The following is a 22,633-nucleotide window of genomic DNA, read 5'->3' as shown; positions in this document are numbered from 1 at the left end:
AAATTCAAGGATAAAGGCAAACATGCAGGCAAAGGGGACTCACATGAAATTAAATTACAAAAAAATAGAATAGGCTATTGAAAAGGCAAAAATAACTTTAGAATCATGTCATTGTTCCCTCATTATCTTTATAATACAAGATAAACAAAAGATAAATAACCAAATTAACAAAAAAAAAGTTGGTAAAGGAGACTCACATGAAATTGAATTAAATAAAAAAATATAATAGACTACTGAATATATAGAAACAACTTGAGAATCATGTCATTGTTTCATAAAATAACTGATTTATGCCATCATTTTACAAAATAACTTATTCAACTGTTATAAAGAAGCAAAATTTATGCTTACCAAAAAATCTCGTTGTTGGTGATGTGTTGGTTGCTAGAAAACTCGATGACGTGCCACTACATGGCAGAGATCAGGCAAGAACAATGGTACCACACCAAAAAAACTTGCTAGGGAAAACAGGTTTGGGAACACAAAACCCTCACAAAGAAACCTCAAAGTTATGCGAAAAGGGTCCTAAAATGTGAAACATTGCTTTTATACATACGAAGTGTTAGAACCCGAACTCCCATGAAGGACGATTCTACGAATTCCGGCAAGCTGGATGTGAAGCGTGACTCCAAAGAGAGGTCCACACCACAAACAGGAGCAGCATGCAATGTTGGAGAAGAGAGAGTCATGTCTCCTAGTCGGCTACACAAGAAAGCATGAGGTGGATAGGGATTGACGACAAGGGAGGAAGAAAAGTCATTCCCTCTGAGTCCATGACGAGCGTGGAAGAAGAGACGAGAGAGAAATACATTTCCTCAATAAATCAAGAAGCAAACCAAGAACAAAGCTTAGAGAAATCTTTGAATAAACTTGATTAAAAAAATACTTAAGCTAGGTACATCTCTTTATAGATTTATAAGAAGGAAAAAATGTAAAAGTACAAGCACAATCTCACCTTGGATGGGAGACTAGGGGACGTCCCACCAGAGTCCCATCCAGGGTAGGACTCTAGGTTGGGCTGGTTTCTCTAGAAGTACTGAGATAAAGTAAAACTTCTTCTACACAATCACAGTTGGGCAGGACTCCAGCTGGGCGGGTCCTGCTGGAGCAGATCTGGTTGGTTGGACCTGAAGTAGGAAATGGTCCGTAACAAACTACCCCTCTCAATCTCGCCTTGCCCTCAAGTCTAGATTTTTGGATACTGAGCCACTACCTGGTATTCCTCTTCCTCCCAAGTATCTCTATAATCAACCTCCCCTCCTGGATTAAACACCAAGGTAGGATATTCCTCCTTCATTATAAGCCAACTATTTAAGTGACAACCCAGATGGCGATCAAGTAATTGCCAGTCAATTGTACCAAACATCACCTTGAACACATCGCATGCATCAGGTTGTTGCAGCATCACCAATGACGTGCTGCAGTGATGACCCACTGACAGTAGGGTGAGAATTGGTGACATGGGACACATGAGCAAAGGGCATAACGCCAATGCAGGGACATGCATGTCGTAGAACATTACAATAATGAAGGAGTACGTGAGCACAATATGCTACCATAACGCGGGGAGGGGGGGGTATTGGTTGTGTGGCTGCTCTATGAAAACAGTAAGATGTGATTGTCACAACCTCTTATAATTGGCAGTACAAATAAACAATAATAGGGATGGGATTTGCGAGTTAGACGTTGAATGGGTGATGCCCTTCACTAACTGGTTTTGATGTTTGGTAGAAGCAATAGTCAACAAGGTCCAATCTTTGAACCTTGTCAGAACCCAAAAAACTAATTGAACCTATAATACCCTTACCCATCCCAGAAATAAATTAGTCTTGACCATTTAAAAACCTTAAAAAATCTGCAAAAAAACCAGTTTTACATACCTGAGACCTCTGACCAGAAGACCTTGAACTCCCACGGAGGACAATTCTACGGATTCTGGCAAGCTGGACATGAGACACGACTCTAGAGAGAGGCGCACATCATGAGCAGAAGGGGCGTGTAACATTTGGGGGGGGGGGAGAGAGAGAGAGAGAGAGAGAGAGAGAGAGAGAGAGAGAGAGAGAGAGAGAGAGAGAGAGAGAGAGAGAGTTGTCTCTCTTGGTCAACTACACAAACGGTAAGGGAGGAAGAAAAGGCATTCCCTCCAAGTCGATGATGAGCATGGAAGAAGAGGCAAGGGAAAAATATGTTCCCTTAGTGAATAAAGAAGCGAACCAAGAACAAAGGTTAGAGAAATCTCTGAATAAACTTTATTAAAAAATAGTTAAGCTAAGTACATCTATTTATAGATTTATAAAAGGGCAAGAACATAAAAGTACAAACATAGTCCCACCCTAGATGGGATTCTAGGGGGGTCCCACCAAAGTCCCAGTCTGGGTAGGACTCTAGGCTGGACTAGTTTCTCTAGGTGTCCTGGAATAAAGGAAAACTCCTTCTGCACAATCCCAACTGGGTGGGACTCCAGCTAGGCGGGTCCTAGCTGGGCAAATCTGGTTAGTCAGACCCAAAGTAGGAAAGGGTCCATAACACGAAGAGCCACATTTAATGCACATAAGGAGGTTCACAAACATTACGCACAAGGGTCAGGAGATTTGAGTAAAGGTCATGAGAATATTTGTGATCCTTACAACTTTGCGTACTAAATATGCAAATGTTCGGTAGGTATGCAACTAGTGTCAAAAGTTTTGCATATACGAAAGAGGTTTGCAAGTCATCTGTGCAAACGTCAAGATGACATCCACAAATGTATGGTACGGACATGCTAAACTAGAACCAGAAAACATGCAAAGTTAAGGACATTCACAAAATAACCTTAAGACATTCCTATGTTTAATAAATTCTCTTTGTATTAATAGGAGTTTCACATATAATGTTTGTGAATGTGAGACATTTGCGAATGTCAAAATTTCTCATATAATATTAATAGAAAGTTTGCTCCATACATTTGTTGATGTACGTCTAGACTTTATGTGAGTTTTTAGTTAAAGGAGGTTCGTATGGCATCTACACAAAGGTCGTGACATTAGCAAATATGTGATGCGAACCTGCCAAGCTCGAATTAGAGAACATGCAAAGTTAGGGATATTCATAACAAACATTTGCGAAGGTCGAACATACATTTGTGAAGGTATGTTTTGACTTGAAGCAAATTTTTAGTTAAAGGAAGTTCACATGACATTTGTGCAAATGTCACGACTGCAATAATTGTATGAAGTGAACCTACCAAGCTCGAATTTTTAAAAATTAGAAGGTTCGCATCAAACTTGCAAATCTTAGAAGACCCACAAATTTCAGAAGAGAATCTCCTATGTTGGAATTCAAGTTAGCCATGTTTGCAAATACTTTATGTGAATTTCATAAGGTCCTCAAAATGTTCATGCGAATCTCCTTTTTATTGAGATATGACCTTCGAACGACATACATATCTATCGCACAAACATCATAGGGTTCGCTTGTGCGAAGGTTAAAAATGACCTAAAAAAGTCAAGAATTGAAAATTTTGGACATGAAGATCTTAGAAAATTGAGGCATTTTTTAAATCATGCTATGTTATAAGGACAATACAATCATTTTTTGAATATGTAATAGGGGCTAGTTTTGGACACTTTGGTATTGCAACTAAGGATGTAAGATTATACTTTTAAAACTCGATTTTCATTCCAATGACATGGTTTTCTTCTTTCTATAAAACGATGTTTCTCCCATAAAATAGGTGTTAAATTCAATTATCTCAAGCTCGAACCAGACTCACCAGACTCATGCTTGGCTTGTTATGCACTATCGAGCCAAGCTTGGTACTCAAGACAAGTCGAGTTCGAGCAGGACTAGCTCAGGCCCAAGTAGAGATTGAGCCAAGTCAGAGCCCTACGTTTTTGGACAAACCAAGTTTGAACAAACTCGGTTTGTGTGCATCACTAAGCAATAATAAACACATCCAACAATTTAGATCTAACACAAAACAACTAAAACTATGATTTTTGGAGGGTCCTAACAATGACCTAATGAAAAAGGGCAGCACAATCTCTCTCTCTCTCTCTCTCTCTCTCTCTCACACACACACACACACACACATATGGAGTAATGGGTTTGTGCTAATTGAAATATGCCAAATGAGTTTTTCAGGTTTTTTGTTTTATTTTTAAATTCTAACCATATAGATGTGTTTTATGTACTTGATTTTATAGGGCTGAACTCTTGAAGTATTTGATTCCACATGGATGAGTTTTTATAACATTCTAAAAATCAATGGTCCAAAATCTTTGTAAAATTTTTAGGCTCCAAATATCATTTTTTCATCGAAAACACATGATCAAGGTGTGGATTCCTCATAAATTGAACATACCCAACACATTTATGGGGTCAGGAACTGCAAAAAAAACACTGAAAGAGCAGAAAAACCCATTTAACATGTTTCATTTTAGCACATTTCAGTTAACATTTCATTTAGCACAAACCCATTTCTCTCTCTATATATATGGGCCAGTTGAGGCTCATCATGAGTTCAAACTCAGCTTGGCTCTGTACATAAATGAACCGAGCTTGTTAAACACAGCTCCTTCAATCCATTTACCAGCCTACTTGTGGCCAGTTTGTGAGCTTTGGCACAACCAGCCGGCAGCATAAGATTGCAGAAAACTTTTTCTGAACAAGCAGCATTAAGTTTTGTTAAACCGTCTTTACTACATGGTTGTAAGCCATCAATTTACTTTCTTGGAATATGTGAAGTTAAAGGGCAGAGATAGGGCTCACAAGGCTTTGCAAACCTAGCTAGGTGGGTAGGCTTAAAGCTTTCAAGTTGCAGGAGGTTGAAAGTTCGATACTTGGGGTATGCATCCTTTGCTGTAAGGCCAAGAGCAATGGTAAAGTATCCCCAAGGGGGGAACTACTCATGGAGTTCTACACTGGATGCCGACAGGTCCACAATCAACGTGACACCTCAGCACATAACAGGACGTTTGAACAATAGTGGTGGTTTCTTCCTGTTAATTGAGAGAGAGAGAGAGTTTAATGCAGTCTATACCAACTTGAAAATCCAAAAGCCAGCACTTAAGATATTGGATAAATTTCAATGTTCTACGCTTTCTAACATTCATGAGATTACTGCTAAAGCAAGTGTATACTGCTCACAGATGAATGATGTGGCTGCACTTTCAAAAGCATCCAGTTACCCTGATGTTTTCATATTGACAGATATGGCAGCCTTTCTTTTAAACTGTAGAAGCACAAAACAACAGCTTAGCCTCGGTTGGCAGCACAATTTTTGCAGCTAGCATTTTGCATGTATTCCTTTTACGCATCGATCATTGGCGACCTGCATGCCATGCCCTTCACGCTATGTTTGCATTGAAACCTGGTAGAGCAGAGTACATGCATCGTCATTTTACATGGTTACCCAACAGGCACGGATGCATGCTCTTTATTACATCACACAAGACTTTGCAAGCATCCTACTCAAATAATAAAGCCAATACACGTATTTCAGTAAATTATTCCTGCATTTTGACAAGAATGAATTGATCCTTCTTTTCCTCCTACATCGCATTGGACTCCATTTGCTTTCATGGCAAGAAATGGAATACACATTTCCACACAAATTGTTTCCTAATTGAAGCAAAGGTGGCATGTGATCTGCATCAATTATAAGCAGCAGCACATGTACCAAAGATATTAGGTGCACATACCAGATCATGTCAGTCAGGCCATCCAACATATCAACTGAGCTGGCGGTTTGAGATAACTGCTCTGAGGCATCCATGAACTGACATTGTGCCCTGAACTTGATATTTAATCTGAAAGGAAATATCTGCAAGAAAGAATTAAAAATTGAGTACATCATGTTACTTATATACTCATGGATAGTACTATTATGAAACTCATCCAGAAATCATTACTCAGATGAAATTACAGTGCAGGTAGGAATCACCTTTTTGCTATACCTGAAGTCACGTCTTGGAAGGAAATGGAGAGGCATATTGATAGAAACTGGGGCTTTGACAAGAACAAAAAGTTTTATTGGACCTATAGCAATGAAAAAACGTATTACAATGGAGGAAATATACCTAGATGAATCAGTCATTTGTAGTCCAAATTCCAAAAAAAAACTTAGATGAAAACCACCTGAATAAGAAACGCCACCTGCACCAATTGTCACGAGTGCCCGAATTGCCTAAATATGTAAAGTAGCAGAGTATACTCTGAGAGTATGGACCACATGATTACATAAGGTAAAATAGCTTATTAGACACATCAACAAAGATACCTTTTTAGAAAGAACTTCTGCAAATCGACTTCTCTTGACATTTGTGAAGTCTGTACCTCCTTCGGAAACAAGTCTTCCATGCAGAAAGCACAATTCATAGACATGCAAAGGCCTAACAGGACTTGCTCCCAAAATAAATACCACTTCATGTATTTCAGGAATTTCACTAAGCAAGAGTTGAAGTGCAGACAGTAGGCTGTTTACAGTATTCATCAACTTCTCCATCTTCCTGATTCCGTGTTTCACCTCCCTTATTTTCCCATAATGTTTTCTACTTGAAGATGCCCCTGTTTCACTCTTCATGGATACTGAATCCTCCTAGAAATGAAGTTTCATTAATAAACAAAAACTACAAGCATAAAAGCTGATCTACTTAAGCCATCTTCTATATAAAATATGCACACCAGGCATTTGTGTTCAGTTCTTAATTTCTCGAACTCCATTTCCATATGCTGCAAGATCCTGAAAAAGACATTGTAAGAATAAGATCCTGTAAGAATGATCTAGCTGCAAAACCAATGTGTGTTCTCATCATTCTTCTTGTGCAGCATATTGCCATCCTTCACAACCACAATATCTGTAGAATGGAGCATCTTTCTGGTAAGACCTACTACAATTGAATATTGAATGAGAAAGTCCCGTTTGATCTGTGCCATTGCAGAAGTGTATACATTCAAAACTAACTTTCACAGTTGATGGCCTTCATGACCAAGGAGACAAGCAAAAGATCCTTAAGATCAATGATACATTACACATTATTGGAACCAGGAGAATACATATTGCTCCTTTGAACCATAGCAAATAAGCAAAAATTAAAAAGTTGGCATGCTAGTTAATACTTTTTTCCAAGGTTGTAAGTAGTAACACCGTATCGTATCGTAAACATATCGTAAATTTTTAATATTTTTTAAAAAAATCCAAAAAATCAAGAAAAATAAAAAAATAGTAAAAATTCTAAAAAATCATATCACATCAAATAATGATGAATTGCACAAAATACAACCATAAAATCACATATAAAGCATTTATTTTTATATGAGCTGCATAAGAAAACATCAAACATCAACTATCACAAGAACAATGCAAAATATTAAAAAACTTGCAATTAAGAAAATGCCACAAAACTCATACTTTCATACTCCATAAACAAAAATATTATGACAATAGTTGCACTCGATTTTCAGAAACAATCCCAGAAACCCGGGGCCTTTACAGTTAAGCACAACCACCACCACAAGGGATCTTATACTCATCTTTCATACCAAACCAATCCAAACTTTATTTATTCAAATGCATATAGTTTGAAACATAAGTAATTAAAAGTAAAGGAAGCAAAAAGAAAGAGTCACGCTGTCCCAAGAATCTGTCATGCAGTCGTGTAGTCCCCTCGTGACTCTTTTCAAAAGCAAGTCCTTCCCACTAGGCATATAAGGCTGCGAAAAACACAAAAAGTAGAACTCCGCCTGTGTAGTTATACACTGCCGGTCCCAAGCCCGGATAAAGGAGGAGGGTTGCGGTAGGCCTGTGACAGCCAGCATAAAAACTTTGTCATATCCTATGAAAATGAACCAATATGAGAATTTCGTTGGGGCGTTCCCTACTGAGCGACGCGCTGTACTCTCTAGGCCCGGAGGCAGTGATAAATGTGCAAGGGTTGCTAGGTCGTCGCCCAGAAGCGACGCGTCACACCGGCGCCCGGGTGTGGTGTCAAATAGGCAAGGGTTCCCTCACTTTGTTGGACGGGTGGGGGTAAAGAAGTTAGTCCAAGACCATAAAATTAGGTTAGCCACTTGGAACATAGGGTCTTTAAATGGTAAGTTGGTAGAGTTAGTAGATGTTATGTGTAGGAGAAAGATTGATATTTTATGTCTTCAAGAGACCAAATGAGTAGGTGAGAAAGCTAAAGTGATAGAACCTTGGGGATATAAGATTTGGTATACAGGAATAAATAGGAATATGAATGGAGTAGGGATTGTTATGAGTCGTCAGTTTATAGATAATGTAGTTGAGGTCCGTAGGAAGGGTGATAGAATTTTACTTATTAAATTAGTATTAGGTACGGATATTATTAATATTATTAGTGTTTATGCACCTCAAGTAGGTTTAGATGATTCCATTAAGCATCAATTTTGGGAAGATTTAGATGGAGTAGTACAAGAGACATCTTATGGAGAAAAGCTTTTCATCGGCGGTGACCTTAATGGACATGTAGGCATTAGTAGGGATGGATTTGAGAATATCCATGGAGGCTATGGTATAGGAGAAAGAAATGAAAGTGGAGAAAGGATTTTAGATTTTTGTTTGTCCTATGATATGATCTTAGCAAACACCTGGTTTAGGAAGAGGGAGTCTCACCTAGTAACATTTAAAAGTGGGGTTAATACGAGTCAGATAGATTTTTTCCTACTTAGAAAGAGAGATAGGGGTTGTTGCATCGATTGTAAGGTTATACCAGGAGAAAGTGTAGCTACACAACATAGAGTCTTAATTTTAGATCTTAGAATTAGACAATGCCGCAAAAGGGATAGACATAGGATAGATCCTAGAATTAAGTGGTGGGCACTGAAAGGAGCTAAACAAGGAATGTTTGTAGAGCAGGTAGTTAAGGAAGTTGATTGGTGTCTCGAGGAGGATTCAGAATCAATGTGGAATAAGATAGCGGGTGGTATGAGAAAAGTAGCTAAGGAGGTAATGGGTGAGTCTAAAGGCGGTGCACCACTAGGTAAGGATACATCATGGTGGAATGAGGATGTCAAATTAGCTATTAAGGTTAAAAGAGAGTGTTATAGAAATCTAAGTAAGAGTCGTGATAATGAGAATTTGGAGAAGTATATGATAGCAAAGAAGGAAGCTAAAAAAGTTGTTCGAAACGCGAGGGCTAAGGTATATAAGGAGGTTTATGACAAGTTGGATACCAAAGAAGGCGAGAAGGATATTTATAGGCTTGCAAAGATGAGAGATAGGAAATTGAAGGATTTGGGTATGGTTAGATGTATCAAAGATGAAACGCAAAGGGTTTTAGTCAAAGATGAGGAGATTAAGGAGAGATGGAAAGATTATTTTGATAAGCTATTTAATGATAGTCATGCTCAAGATCTTGGAGACTTCTCCATTCCTTTTCATGAGATAAATCGTGACTTCATGCGCAAGATTCAAAAGAAAGAAATTGCAGAGGCTTTGAAGAAAATGAAATCAAGAAGGGCAGTTGGCCCAGATGGTATACCTATCGAGGCTTGGAAATGCTTGGGAGAGAAAGGTTTAGAATGGTTGACAAATCTTTTTAACTTGATTTGGCGAACAAATAAGATGCCTAATGAGTGGAGGAAGAGTACTTTGGTGCCTTTATATAAGAATAAGGGTGATATACAAGTTTGCACAAACTATCGTGGTATAAAACTCATGAGTCATACTATGAAACTTTGGGAGAGGGTGATTGAGTCTAGGTTGAGGAAGGTTGTCATGATATCGGAGAATCAATTTGGTTTTATGCCTGGAAGATCAACTATGGAAGCTATACATCTTCTTAGACAACTTATTGAAAGATATAGAGAGAGGAACACAGATTTGCATATGGTTTTTATTGATTTAGAGAAGGCATACGATAGAGTACCTAGGGACGTTCTCTGGTGGACAATGATGAAGAAAGGTGTTTCTCTCAAGTACATTAGTATAATTAAAGATATGTATGAAGGAGTAGTAACCAATGTCCGCACTTGTGGAGGGGTGTCAACCAATTTTCCGATAACGGTTGGGTTACATCAAGGATCTGCTTTAAGCCCTTTCCTATTTGCGATAGTGATGGATGAGCTTACGAGATCAATTCAAGAAAATGTACTGTGGTGTATGTTGTTTGCTGATGATATTGTTTTGATTGATGAGTCTAGAGCTGGGGTTAATGCTAAGTTAGAATTATGGAGACAGACATTGGAAGCTAGAGGTTTTAAGTTGAGTAAGAGTAAGACTGAATATATGGAATGTCGGTTTAGTAAGCAACGAAGTAGTGATGGGAGTGTAGTGAAGCTTGGTGAGCAAGATATACCGGTGAATAATTATTTCAAATATTTGGGATCCATCATTCAAAAGTATGGAGAAATTGATGGAGATGTAAATCATAGGATAAAGGTTGGGTGGATGAAATGGAAAAGTGCTACTGGAGTGCTGTGCGATCGTAGAATGCCATTGCGGTTGAAGGGAAAGTTTTATAGGACGACTATTAGACCCGCTTTACTATATGGTACGGAATGTTGGGCTGCCAAGAGACATCATATTCAAAAAATGAGTGTAGCTGAGATGCGGATGCTTAGATGGATGTGTGGAAATACAATAAAAGATAAGATTCGGAACGAAGAGATACGTAAGAAGGTAGGTGTTGCACCCATTGAGAATAAGATGCGAGAGAATCGTTTACGGTGGTTTGGACATATTCGGCGAAGGCCTAATGATGCTCCAGTTAGAAGGTTGGAGAAATGGGAAAATATATTAGTTAAAAGAGGTAGGGGTAGGCCTAGGAAGACTTGGATGGAGATGATAGGAAAGGATATGAATGCTTTGAACCTCACCGAGGACATGGCGTTGGATAGAAATGATTGGAGGAAAAGGATTCATGTGGAAGACCCAAAATGAATTTCTTTTTTGGTTCATATCGCTGACCCCAATTGTTTTGGGATGAAGGCGTAGTTGTAGTTGTTGTTGTTGTTGTAAAGAATCCTGCGTACGAATCTCTCTAGTGAACAAACAAATAAAAAGAACATAAGTAAAATTCATACAATATTTTAGAAGGACACAATTATCACAAATTCATAATTCAATTAATCATTTATACAATAAAAAATAATTATTAAGCGTGAGGGAACATTTAATAACAACAAGGATCACAATTTAAGCATTAAAAACATTTAACATGCATCAGAAAATAAACATCATGCATTCACCGTTATATCACAATTAAGGGAACAAGTAAATATGCATGATCTAATACATAGCAGGAATATGCATTATTTCAGTGCAATGCATGAATAAATTATTATTATCTTTTATCAGAGTTTTCTTTCATATGCATGTCTTTATTAAATACACACAATTTAAGTTTCTCTTTTTAATTATCATTGCCCGCGGATACTCCAAACGGGTAAAAGTTCTCGAAGTCAAGTAGGGTTCCCAGGGTAAGTTAGCACACAAGTTATATTTTATTACTGGGTTTCAAACTTAGTCCTCGACCGATATTAGGAATCAACATCATCCATCGGAACATTGAAAATCAACAACCAATGTCGGAACACTATAGAAATCAATAACCACAATGTCACTTTTCTTGGTATACCAAAACAATAGTGGTGTTTACATACCACCCCGAGGCAAAGTGGCGGACTCTCCCTAAAACCGTGGCCAGAAGAAAAACCTCAATATCGGGTTCAGGAGCAACAACAACGCATACAAAGTTTTAGTATCCTCACGGCTCCCCAAAACTGCAATATCCAAGATTTCTCACACTAAAGAAGGGACATCTAGGAAACATAAATTACACTGTTCTTTAATTTCTTTTATCTTGTTATTAATTCATTTTCTTTAATTTGCAATTCAACATGCAAAATTAATAACGTAAGCTTACAAATCGACATGCCAAGCTCTTCACGGGACCACAGCCCGTGGCAACATTAAACAGTGCAATAAGAACAATAATATCACATTTGATTTTTGTAATGCATTTAACTAAAACAAAGAGCAACACATGCTCAAGGCTCACACAGCCCAGGATGATCCATTTGATCATCAATGCATTCATATGCAAAAAACATGAATAACATGCTGGTATGCATTCTTTTCACATGCTTTTCAATGCACATTCATCTATACAAATTTAAAAATGTGCATGAAATAATCATAATACTCATGCATGTGCGTGCGTTCACATAGTCATGTTAATTTCATGTTTTCATTCAATTCGCATGCTCATGTCAAATGCATATTCAAATTCACCTATCCATGTCATATGTAATGCTTCCGCACAACACGCACTTTAATCACACCTTTGAGCATTCAAGTAATAGTGAACGTGCTAAAGGCATCACTTTAGTATATATGCATAAACATATAAACATAAGGTGCAGCCTTGAAATGTTACATTGAGTAAGCATGATATATCATATGCAAGATGGTAAAACTGATTGTTCTTTTACATGCATACAGTCAAGCTCATCACCTAACTGACTATGTCCACGTTAGGCATGTACTCGAAACCAAGGCTTAAAATGACATATTGTTTGTGCACATGTTACCTAGTTAAAGCATGTGAAAATCCCATTCTTAACCGGCATTAAAATACACACACTTAATAAAATATGGGAATTTAGAAAACACACAACACACACACACACACACACACACACACACACACATATATATATATATATATAGAGAGAGAGAGAGAGAGCATGTGACCCAGCCGACCCAGTCGGTTGGGTCTGGCACGCAACCAAACCCACCTAGCCGACTCAGTCGGCTGGGTGGGTCAATATTCCCCAGCCCTCGGTTGGGGGCTGATTGCCCACAGCTCAGCCGACTGCAGGTCGGCCCAGTCGGCTGGGCCCAACTGTTTAAAAACTCTTTTTTTTAGCAAAATACAGCCCAGCACCCAGTCGGTTGGGTCAGCCCGGGCCCGCTGTATCAAAGTAATTAAGTTTTTTTTTGTGTAGTGCAACAATCGACTGCACCCAGTCCTAGCCCAGCCGACTCGGCCGGATTGGGCCAACTGCCCCGCGACATCAAAACATATGTATATATTTTTTTTCTTTTACATACATAGATGCTCTTTATTTAAATTTTGTTTATGCATGCCTATGTTAACACATATACAAACTGCAGGGACAAACGATTTTCACCCTTCAAGTGACATGGCTATGTTAGATTTGCAGGCAAGGCACGTACAACCCACCCACTTCATACATTTAAATGCTTATTAAAAACCAAGACTACATGCCTAATCAAATTTTCATAGTATCATGGATCAATAGACCACCAATACATAGACTTTTAATGCAAAATACATGAGTATAAAGCAGAGTTACCAGTCGAGGAAGCGGGAGCGGGAAGCGAGGCACTTTCAAAAATTTAGGAAGCGGGGAAGCGTGGGACCACTTAGAAGAAAATTCTGAACTGTCTCGGAAGCGAACCAGAAGCGAGGGGGAAGCGAAAAAATGAAAAAATGGGGAAGCGTGGGGGAAACGTGGGGGAAGCGTGCTTCCCATTTATGAGAAGCGCGTTTCCCATAAAAGAGGGACGCGCTTCCCATAAAAGAGAAGCACGCTTCCCAAAAAAGGGGGACGCTTCCCCTCACGCTTTGGAAGAGCGACGTTTCGCGCTTCCGAAGCGCGCTTCCCCTTTTGCCTAGGCGCTTCCGATAACTCTGGTATAAAGTATTCTAGCCCATGCTTATATGCATCTAACGATCCATGACATGGATCACCCATGGAAATCGATAATACCATAATATAGACACTTAACAAGCCATTTGTATCATCAAATAAATTCATTTTTAACATAAAAATAAACGTGTACAAAAATTTTTCTTTTAAAAAGGATAACAAGAATCAAGAATACGTCCATGGAAGAGGATCCATGAATCCTCCTCCATGTACTTTAGAGTAAACATCCATATTCACTCTTTTTCCATGGATTTTCTCAAAAACATTGCATGGGAATCAAATCCATGCTCTTTTTCTCGTTTGAAACAAGAGAGGAACCCATACCATGTGAAGAAAAATGATGGTAGATATTGAAAAACGTGGATGGATGGAGAAGATCGAATCCCCTTCCCTTCTTCTTCTTCCCCTCTTTTCCCTCTTTCTCTTTTTTTCTCTCTCTTTTCTTTCTTCCCTTTCTTTTTCTCTCTCTTCTCTTTTTTTTTTGACTATTTATAGACTAATAAGGGGGACGTGCCCCCCTTCTCCAGCCCACTCTAGATGGGCTGGAGAAAAGAGAGTTTGCTCCTCTAAGAACTCTTTCTTCGAAGGGTTTTTTCCGAAAATTTCGGAACTCCTAAGTTGACTTTTCAAAATTTTATTTAAAAAGGACTCTGAGTCTCAAATCTTCTTAGATGTTTCTAGCTAAGTCTGGGAACTCTACTAAGAGTCCTAAACAAACATCAAAATAAATTTTTGAAATTAAATTAATTAATTAATTAATTGATTATTTAATATTAAATAAATTTCCAGAAGCTTCCAAAAATTACCAAATCAGCTTAGGAGGCTTCTTAACCTTTATAAACCCTAATTTAAAAGTCTTTGACGAATTTAAAGTTGGAAAAATCATTGGCCATGAATTTGGATCTGAATCCAAGATCCAAATCCATCTAAAGAATCCAAATGGGTCTTGAGCTGGATCAAATCCAGATTAATATAGTTCTTGGATGGAGTCCAAATCCATATTAATTTGGATCAAATCCATCAGATCCAGTCCGATCCAAGTTCGGATCTGAACCGACAAACCACTTAATTTTTGAAAAAATACGATTTTCGGGTCAACCGTAGCCTGAATCGAAGAAAATAAAATACAGTTACGCTCAAAATTTTGAGACGCATCTAACGATGTATAACTCAAATTTCGCTTCTGAAATTCGCCCGAAAATAACCCGAATTTCACTTGAATTTAAAGGTAAAAAATAAAACTTTTTCTCGCATTTTGATTGGCTTGTTTTGACCTAGTTGATGAGACTTGGGTCAGGCCCAGACTCAAAAGCATCGGTCTAATATTGAGGTTCAAACAATTTTTCTCTCGGACTTAACCAAATTTTCGAGAATCTCAAATTTATCTAAGTGTGAAAAATACGCGACATTACAATATAAACCTCTTCATGTAAATCTCCACTTAATAAAGCATTTTTAACAATCATTTGATATATATTTTATTTTTTAATAGATGCAATTGTAATTAAGTATATAACAGTAACCATTCACGCAACTGGGGTAAAAGTTTCATCGTAATCTATACCATATTCTTGACTATAGCCCTTGGCAATTAAACGGACTTTATATCTTTCAAGAGACCCGTCATTCTTAGTTTTAACTTTGAAAACCCATCTATATCCTATTATTTTCTTTCCTTTAGGCAAATTTTAAAATTCCCAAGTTTTAGCTTTCCTAAGGGCTTTAAGTTCATTATCCATTACATCCCTTCACTCTATCATTTTCTTGGCTTTTTCAAAACTTTTAGGTTTCACATATGAATGAATGGCATTGTTCTATGTTTAGGTGAGAAGGATTCATAGGATATAAATCTAGAAGGGTTTTTTCTAGTTCTCTCGGTTCTACGAGGATTATTTATTGAGGAAGATTCATTATATTTTTTTATTGCACTTCTAAACTTGTTTCTATATGTGTATAGGTGATAGGGTCACTAGATGTTCTTTCTTCTATAGGGTGACCAATAAATTGATAGGAAAAATTGTTATTTTCATCTATATTTTCATTATCACTAAGATAATTATATACGAGTTCATCATCGTTAGAAATATCATCATTTCTAAATAGCAATTCAAACAAGAAAGAGTAATCCACATTCTCTTTATGAGGTTCACATTCTTCAAAACCACTAATATTTTCTAAGAAAGTTACATTCCTAAAGACATATAGTTTATCATTCTTAACATCATAGCATCTAACACCTTTTTGAATTTCAAAATATCCAAGAAATGCACAAGGAATAGCTTTTGGTGAAAGTTTATCATTTTTATTGGTAAGAACCAGAGTTACCGGAAGCGCCCCTATAGAAGGGGAAGCGCGAAACGTCGTGCTTCCGAAACACGTGGGGAAGCGCACATTTCAAATGGGAAGCGTGTACCCCTTTAATGGGGTGCGCGTACCCCATTAAAGGGGTGTGCATACCCCATTAAAGGGGTACGAAGGGGCGAATTTACATATTTGTCTTTTTTTAACTTTTTTTCCAAAAAAATTTAAAAGAACGAGTTTTTTAAAAAGGGCAAAAAAGAGATTTTGAAAAACCCGTGAAAACAAAACCCGAAAGGGCTTTAGGGTTTTTTCACGCAGCTCAATCCGAGTCTCCTCCCTTCTTCTCTCCTCTCTCTGGCAACCGATCGGCGGAACCCAGAATCCGGCGACCTTCACCGACATCTGGCGACCTCCACGATGATGAATCCATTCAGGTACGTACTCTCCTCGCTCCATCTCTTCCCTCTGTATCTCCCACGACCTCTCTCTTTCCATCTCTTCCCTCCATCTCTGTTCTCCCTTTCGTTTCCAGGGAACAAGCAATCCTTCTCCAGTCATACAATATGACATTTAGGTTATGAATAACATGACGAAATGGGAATATGTTTTACACTCTTTGTCGGTTCTGCAGAATTGCTTATTCATGTGCATACTGTTGGAAACAAATTATTCTATCTATGTTTATCATTATTTATTGGGTTGCTTATAGCTTACCGTTGCCTTGTAACCGTAACCTTGATCTTCTGAAAACGGAAAGCTTATCAGTTTTATTTTCTGAAAGTTTTGGTCCTTGGAGATCCGATTCTCTACCTAGGGTTTGGGACATCATTGTCTAACTTAATTTTATTTTGGTGCACATTCTGGAAATCTGAGATTCGTGTGGCTACTCAGAGGGCGTTAAGGTGGGGAAATAAGGTCAGTCAATGAGTTTAGACTTTAGACCTGTTTCGACCCATCCAAATTGTTTCCCCCAAATGGTGGGCCTGTATTTCACGTTGATGAAGTGTTTTCAAGTGATATAGGGCTGGTGTCTGACCTGTGTGAGGTTCAACTCGTGAGTAGAGGTTTGTGTTGTAGGTTTGATCCCTTCATTCTCTCTAGAAGGTACATTTAGGGAATAGGGGATTGTTAGAGACTATTTGTTTCATTTTCCTGTTGCAATAACATGGTGGTCTTTATCTTTTGTGTTATCAATACGATGGTGATTTATATTCTTATGTGAGTCCCATGAAAGAAAAGAACAATATATTGGTTGAGAAGCATTTCACATTTTGTGTTTTAACTGAGTTTATTTGGTCATCTTTCTTATTTCATATGGAAGCTGCACGAAATCTAATGGTATAGTTGTATGACTGGTAGAGATCTGAGTCCTCACGCAGTGGTACTTTGAAGTTCAAAAAATTTCCTGTTTTAATATTTGGGTTTATTACATGGTATAAGTAGTCCCACGCTTCCCGCTTCCTAAAATTTTGAAAGTTCCTCGCTTCCCGCTCCCGCTTCCCGTATCGCTTCCTGCTCCCGCTTCCTCGGCTGGTAACTTTGGTAAGAACAAAACATTTGCATCCAAAGATTCTCAATTTATTGCAATCGGGTTCCTTTTGGTATAGAATTTCAAAAGGTAAAATTTTATTTAGATTTTTTGAAAGAAGGTGATTTATGAGATAAATGGATGTAAGGGCCGCCTTGGCCCAAAATCTTTTATGAATGTTTTAAGAAAAAAAATAAAGTTTTAGTTGTTTCAATAATATGCCTATGTTTCCTTTCGGCTAGACCATTTTGTTGAGGTGTTTTGGAACAAGATTTTTGATGAACAATTCCATGATTTTCAATATAATTTTTAAAATCATTTGAAAGATACTCTCCTCCGGAATCGGTCCTAAGAATCTTTAGGCTACCATTAAATTGATTTTTAATCATCATGTGAAATGTCTTAAACGATGCAAATACCTAATGTTTATGATTAAGGAAATGTATTCAAAAAAATCTAGAATAATCATCAACAAAAATAACATAATAAGCAAATCCTCCTTTAGATATAACGAGTGTCGGTCCCCATATATCTGAATGCACAAGCTCAAAGGGTTTGTTTGTAAACATAGATCTTTGTTCAAAAGGCAAACTTCTTATTTTTTCAAGAATGGAATCATTACAAGTGAAGTTACTTTTACAAAGATCCTTAACAAAATGCAAATAAAAAAGCTTGATGACATTAAGATGTCCAAGTCTTTTATGCCAAACATTTATATTTTTATGTTAGGCAATATTACAAAAAGAATGTTTTATAGAGCCTTCTCCAATCAACTTCCCGGACTGGCGATCCTGTACCCAACATTTATTTGATGAGAATTTAATATCACATCCATGGTCCGAGATTTGAGAAACTAAAAGCAAGTTTAAATTTAATTTTGATATAAATCTAACTTTGGGAATAAAAAATCTTGTTTTTCAAGGTTTTCAACTCCTTTGATTTCAAGAGAAGCGTCATTTGTGGTTGAAACAAATGATGGTAAAACATTTTTTATATATTCGAAAAGTGCAAAAATATTGGGAGTCATATGAAAGGAGGCACCCGAATCTAAGAGCCAAGAGATTTTATCAGGAGGAGATGATATAGCGGCACCGGAAATAGATCCTTTGAGGAAGGGTTGAAGAGCTTCCATGAGTTGACTTAAAGACGATGCCCCACTGTTGGAAGTAGATGAATTCTCCTCTTTGTGTGGTTGAAACGTGGTAGACATAGCCACCTTCTTCTTCCACTTAGGACAAACCGGCTTAATATGTCCCGGTTCTTTACAAAAGTGAAATAATTTTCCATACTCCCTTCCATGATTCCATCTTCTATTTTGGCCTCCTTCCCTTACTCCTTGATTTTGATTTTGATCCTTATTAAAATGAGAAGGCTTATATGATTTTATATTGTTTTCGGGCCTAGAGACGGCATAAGCACCTTCATTATCATCTTTGTTTGAAGGCATAGTAAGAACACTTGGATTTGATTTACTCATTCTCAAATGAGTCTCTTCACAACTTAATTTGGTAAGAACATCTTCAAGAGGTGGAGAAGTAAAAGAAGATAGAAGAGAATATCTTATTTGTTCAAATTTGGGTCTAAGCCTATTCAAAAAGTTAAAGAACCGATGTTCTTCCAATTGTTTGTATTCAAAGCTCAATGGCTTCTCCACTCTATTTTGGTTCAAGCATAGCAAGCTCATCCCAAATATATGACAATTCGGTGAAATATTCTCTAATAGTCAATTCGCCTTGTTGGAAGGTCAACGCCATTTTTTGGAGGTAATACTTATGGGATAAATCCCTTGAGGTATACATCCTCTCAAGATATTCCCATACTTGAGATGCTCTTTTAAAATTTAAAATATTTGCATTGATTCTAGTCTTAACCGAAGAAAAAATCCATGATAGGATTTTATAAATTTTCATCTCCCATTCTTTATGCTTTTTGTTATATTCTTCAAATGCTTTTGCTCTCTCTTCTCCATCAAGAATTTCTATTTCCTCCTTTTCAACAATAGTAATCTTTGGCTTCGGTTTCGGTGTTAACCTTGGATGTACCCCCAAAGTCCCTTACCCTTGATGTGAGCCTCCATATTGCCTGCCCAAACCTGCTAGTTTTACCCATTGAATTTGAAACCAAGGGAAAAGTGAGAACTTTTTTTCACCATTTGAGAAACTTGAATGAGAGACAAAGAGAGACTTCAAGAATAGAAGTACTTACCACAACGAGTCTTTAAAGCTTACTTGATGTAGTGAGCCTCACTAGAAATGGATTGCAAGAGCTTTCCACGCCAAAATGCAAGAATGAGGTATGAGCACGATTTTTGAAGCGACCACCAGGATGAGGCAATACACAAGCTATTCTTTTGATGACCAAGCTTTGATACTATGTAAAAATGTCTTAAAAAAGGATATGTACACAAAAGCACTGAGTTCTTAACGTGTGATGTGTGCACAAAGGTACAAAAAGAACACTTGAAATAAATGTGCACAATGGCACAATACATACAAATGCCAAAGGCATAAAAATAAAATGAAAATCTTTATTGAGGTGAGAGAGCTTTTGCTAAAAAGCTTAAATCTTTACAAAGGGGGATAACCCCTATTTATACATTATGAGAAGCCTTGGAAGGGGCCCAACGTCTATGGTGTGGGCCCCCCTTTGGCTTAAAAGAAAGAAAATTAAAAAAGATAAAAATAAAAAAAAGGGAAAAATAAATTACATACATATTCAAAAAAGGAGAATATGCGTAAAATAAAGAAAAAGACAGATTTACCCTTATCGGGTATTACAACAAATACACATCTCTCTCTCTCTATAAATATATATAGGTTATATTTTAACATCAGCTTATGCAAGAGAATAAGACAATTCAAGCCTTTTTCTGAAATGCAACAAATTGTGGGATGATATTGTAATATAAGATTATATAGTTATGCACCAGGTGCAATAAGTGCAGGGAATGTCAAGTGGCAAGAATAAAAAAGGCTAACAAAGTGAGTGATTGAACTCTTAATGGGTGTTGAGACATGATTTTTGATAACATGAGGAATGATATACTTCATAAGTTAGAGGTTCCCACATTGACTCAAGTTTTGAGTGAACTCATTCCAAAGAGGACTAAGATTAAGTCCCTAAGAGCCCCCTCTTAGAACCATATGACGACAACATGGAGGTACTATGAAGATTTGGGACATATAAGGCACAATTGTTCCATCATGAAAAAGAAAAAAAATAGGGATCTCAGCAGCTTCATCTTCTAGTAGAGGCAATGTTGTATTTAAGAGGACATCATCCGTTGAGCATGCATTATCTACTCCTATGACAGCCACTTCCTCTGACATTAAAGCCACTTCGTCTCTACAGTTTTTAGATTAGTTTCAGTAGTTCCTCTCTCAATCCATGCTATCTACCTCACACTCTTTTTCCCATTGTGCTGCTCCAGCAATATACTTTCTTTCAAGTAAATTGGTTGATTGACTCAGGTGCATCATGTCATACTACTGCCACTACGTCTATAATAACCAACTGCAAACCTTATACTTCTTTTCATATAACCAATGGAGATACTATGTCCAAGTCCAAAGTTGGGACCATTACTCCAGAATCTGACCCTAAGAGTCGCCTCAATGCTCCACAAGTAAATTGTGCTCATTCCTTAGCCATGAATTTACTTTCTGTAGGTCAATTAACTTTAATGTTGCATTTTCTCTTGATGGTTGTGTTATGCAAGATCAACAGCCAAGGAAGAGGATTGGCACTAGGACTAGAAAAGAAAATCTCTAGTACCTTGGCTATTTGGACCTTGTCCTCAGAGGTCCTGTACCATAGCGGCTACACTACTTGACTACTCTCACCAACCATGGCATTAGTGATCATTCCAAGAATAGTGGATAGAAAGTAAGATACCTATTAAAGAACAAAAGAATCAAGAGAACCCACTTTGATGAAATTCAAGATTATTAGACTCAGTGAACACAATTACAACAAATAATACTCTTTTCTATGCTAGGAAGATGAAGATGATGCTAACAACCATAACATTATAGAATTTACTGCCCATGACTACATTTTGAAGGAGAATGGCAGGGAACATACAGAAACCGCACCCCGTGGGAAAGGTGTATGTAAGTGTGGTGGAATTGATAGGGAACCAACCTTAATGGAGCGGATCAAACTATAAAGGACCCAAGTGGATTTGGATTTTCAGTTGGATATTGAGACCACAATAGAAAATTAGGACTCATTTTTGTGTAATTGGGGGTTAAACCAGAGTTTCGTACACTTTACACACCATGTAAAACATATCCAAGAGTGTTGGACACGTTGAAGCTTGGAAATGGCTGCGTCAAAGCCGTGCCAAGAAGTGTCTGTACCAAACATGGCCGGAGGTGGATGTATTGGAACTCTAAGAGTGTTCAGCTAATATAACATGAAAAAAAGAATTGCAAGATATTCTTTCCTATTTCCAGCCGAAACTGGCATCATTTTATTCCACACAAGAAGCTAAGAAATCAATGCCAACAAAGTTTCAGACCAGACAACTCGTTTTGATGGAGGAACAAGTATAAACCCATGAGAATTTTTGAACTAATCAATAGATACTGCTTGCTTCTCCCTTCAAAAGCAAAGATGAAAGGAAAGATGCAGGCATAGGCCCATTTTTACAATTCGATCCGACGAGCAGAAGCCACATCTCGTGATTCTATTAACAGAAGATGCGCGTTTACCCCATCCAATAAATTCAGGCGAAAAATATATCTGTGTTCATTTTCTTTCCGTAAGAAAAGGGGGGAACTGATTGGCGTTTGCACAAGATTCACCCAATAAAACGCATTCGATCCTGAAATATAAAAGAAATGAGAGAGAGGTCGGGGGGTAGGAGGGCTTACGAGGGGATTTGGTGATGGATGTAAAGGATGAAGCCGACGACCTCTTTCAAGAGGTTGAAAACGGCAGATTTCTCCAAGAGATCTCCGGGCACTTCCATCTCTACAACCCGACCTCCTTCTCCTGCTGCTCCTTTTCCTTTGCCCTCACCACCATTACCAACGCTCGAGGTCGATGGCCTCATCTTTCTCTCTCTCTCTCTCTCTGTTTGAAAAGCACAAGCGGCGCGGGGCTTGCATTGCGTTAAAT

At 37.8% G+C, this 22,633-nt stretch overlaps 1 protein-coding gene across 2 annotated transcripts; it reads right to left on the bottom strand.

The window, feature by feature from the left end:
- Positions 1-5,024: 5,024 nt before the first annotated feature.
- LOC149851291 (non-structural protein) lies at positions 5,025-22,588 on the bottom strand. Of its 2 annotated transcripts, none has more exons than XM_089999837.1 (7): positions 22,387-22,588; positions 6,664-6,721; positions 6,260-6,577; positions 6,118-6,166; positions 5,924-6,018; positions 5,682-5,803; positions 5,025-5,350 (listed from the first exon to the last, which is right to left on the bottom strand). In XM_089999837.1, the coding sequence occupies exons 1-7, from the start codon at positions 22,566-22,568 to the stop codon at positions 5,290-5,292; spliced, it is 885 nt and encodes a 294-aa protein (XP_089855963.1). In that variant the 5' UTR covers positions 22,569-22,588; the 3' UTR covers positions 5,025-5,289. The 2 variants fall into 2 exon arrangements, 1 of the variants encoding a protein (XP_089855963.1); XR_016430879.1 differs by having other exon boundaries at positions 5,212-5,350; positions 5,937-6,018.
- Positions 22,589-22,633: the final 45 nt, after the last annotated feature.

The sequence above is a fragment of the Nuphar pumila genome, chromosome 1 (assembly GCF_984573655.1).
Source record: "Nuphar pumila chromosome 1, dmNupPumi1.hap1.1, whole genome shotgun sequence".
Lineage (NCBI taxonomy): Eukaryota > Viridiplantae > Streptophyta > Magnoliopsida > Nymphaeales > Nymphaeaceae > Nuphar > Nuphar pumila.
The sequence above is the reverse complement of the archived record's forward strand: the minus strand, read 5'-3'. Positions and strand labels throughout refer to the sequence as shown.

Coding starts and splice junctions, on each gene's coding strand:
- LOC149851291 (XM_089999837.1), bottom strand. CDS start 22,568: ATGAGGCCATCGACCTCGAGCGTTGGTAATGGTGGTGAGGGCAAAGGA. Junction 6,019..6,117: donor AGGTGGCGTTTCTTATTCAG/GTGGTTTTCATC, acceptor TCATTGCTATAG/GTCCAATAAAACTTTTTGTT. Junction 5,351..5,681: donor GGCCTGACTGACATGATCTG/GTATGTGCACCT, acceptor CTGCTCTACCAG/GTTTCAATGCAAACATAGCG.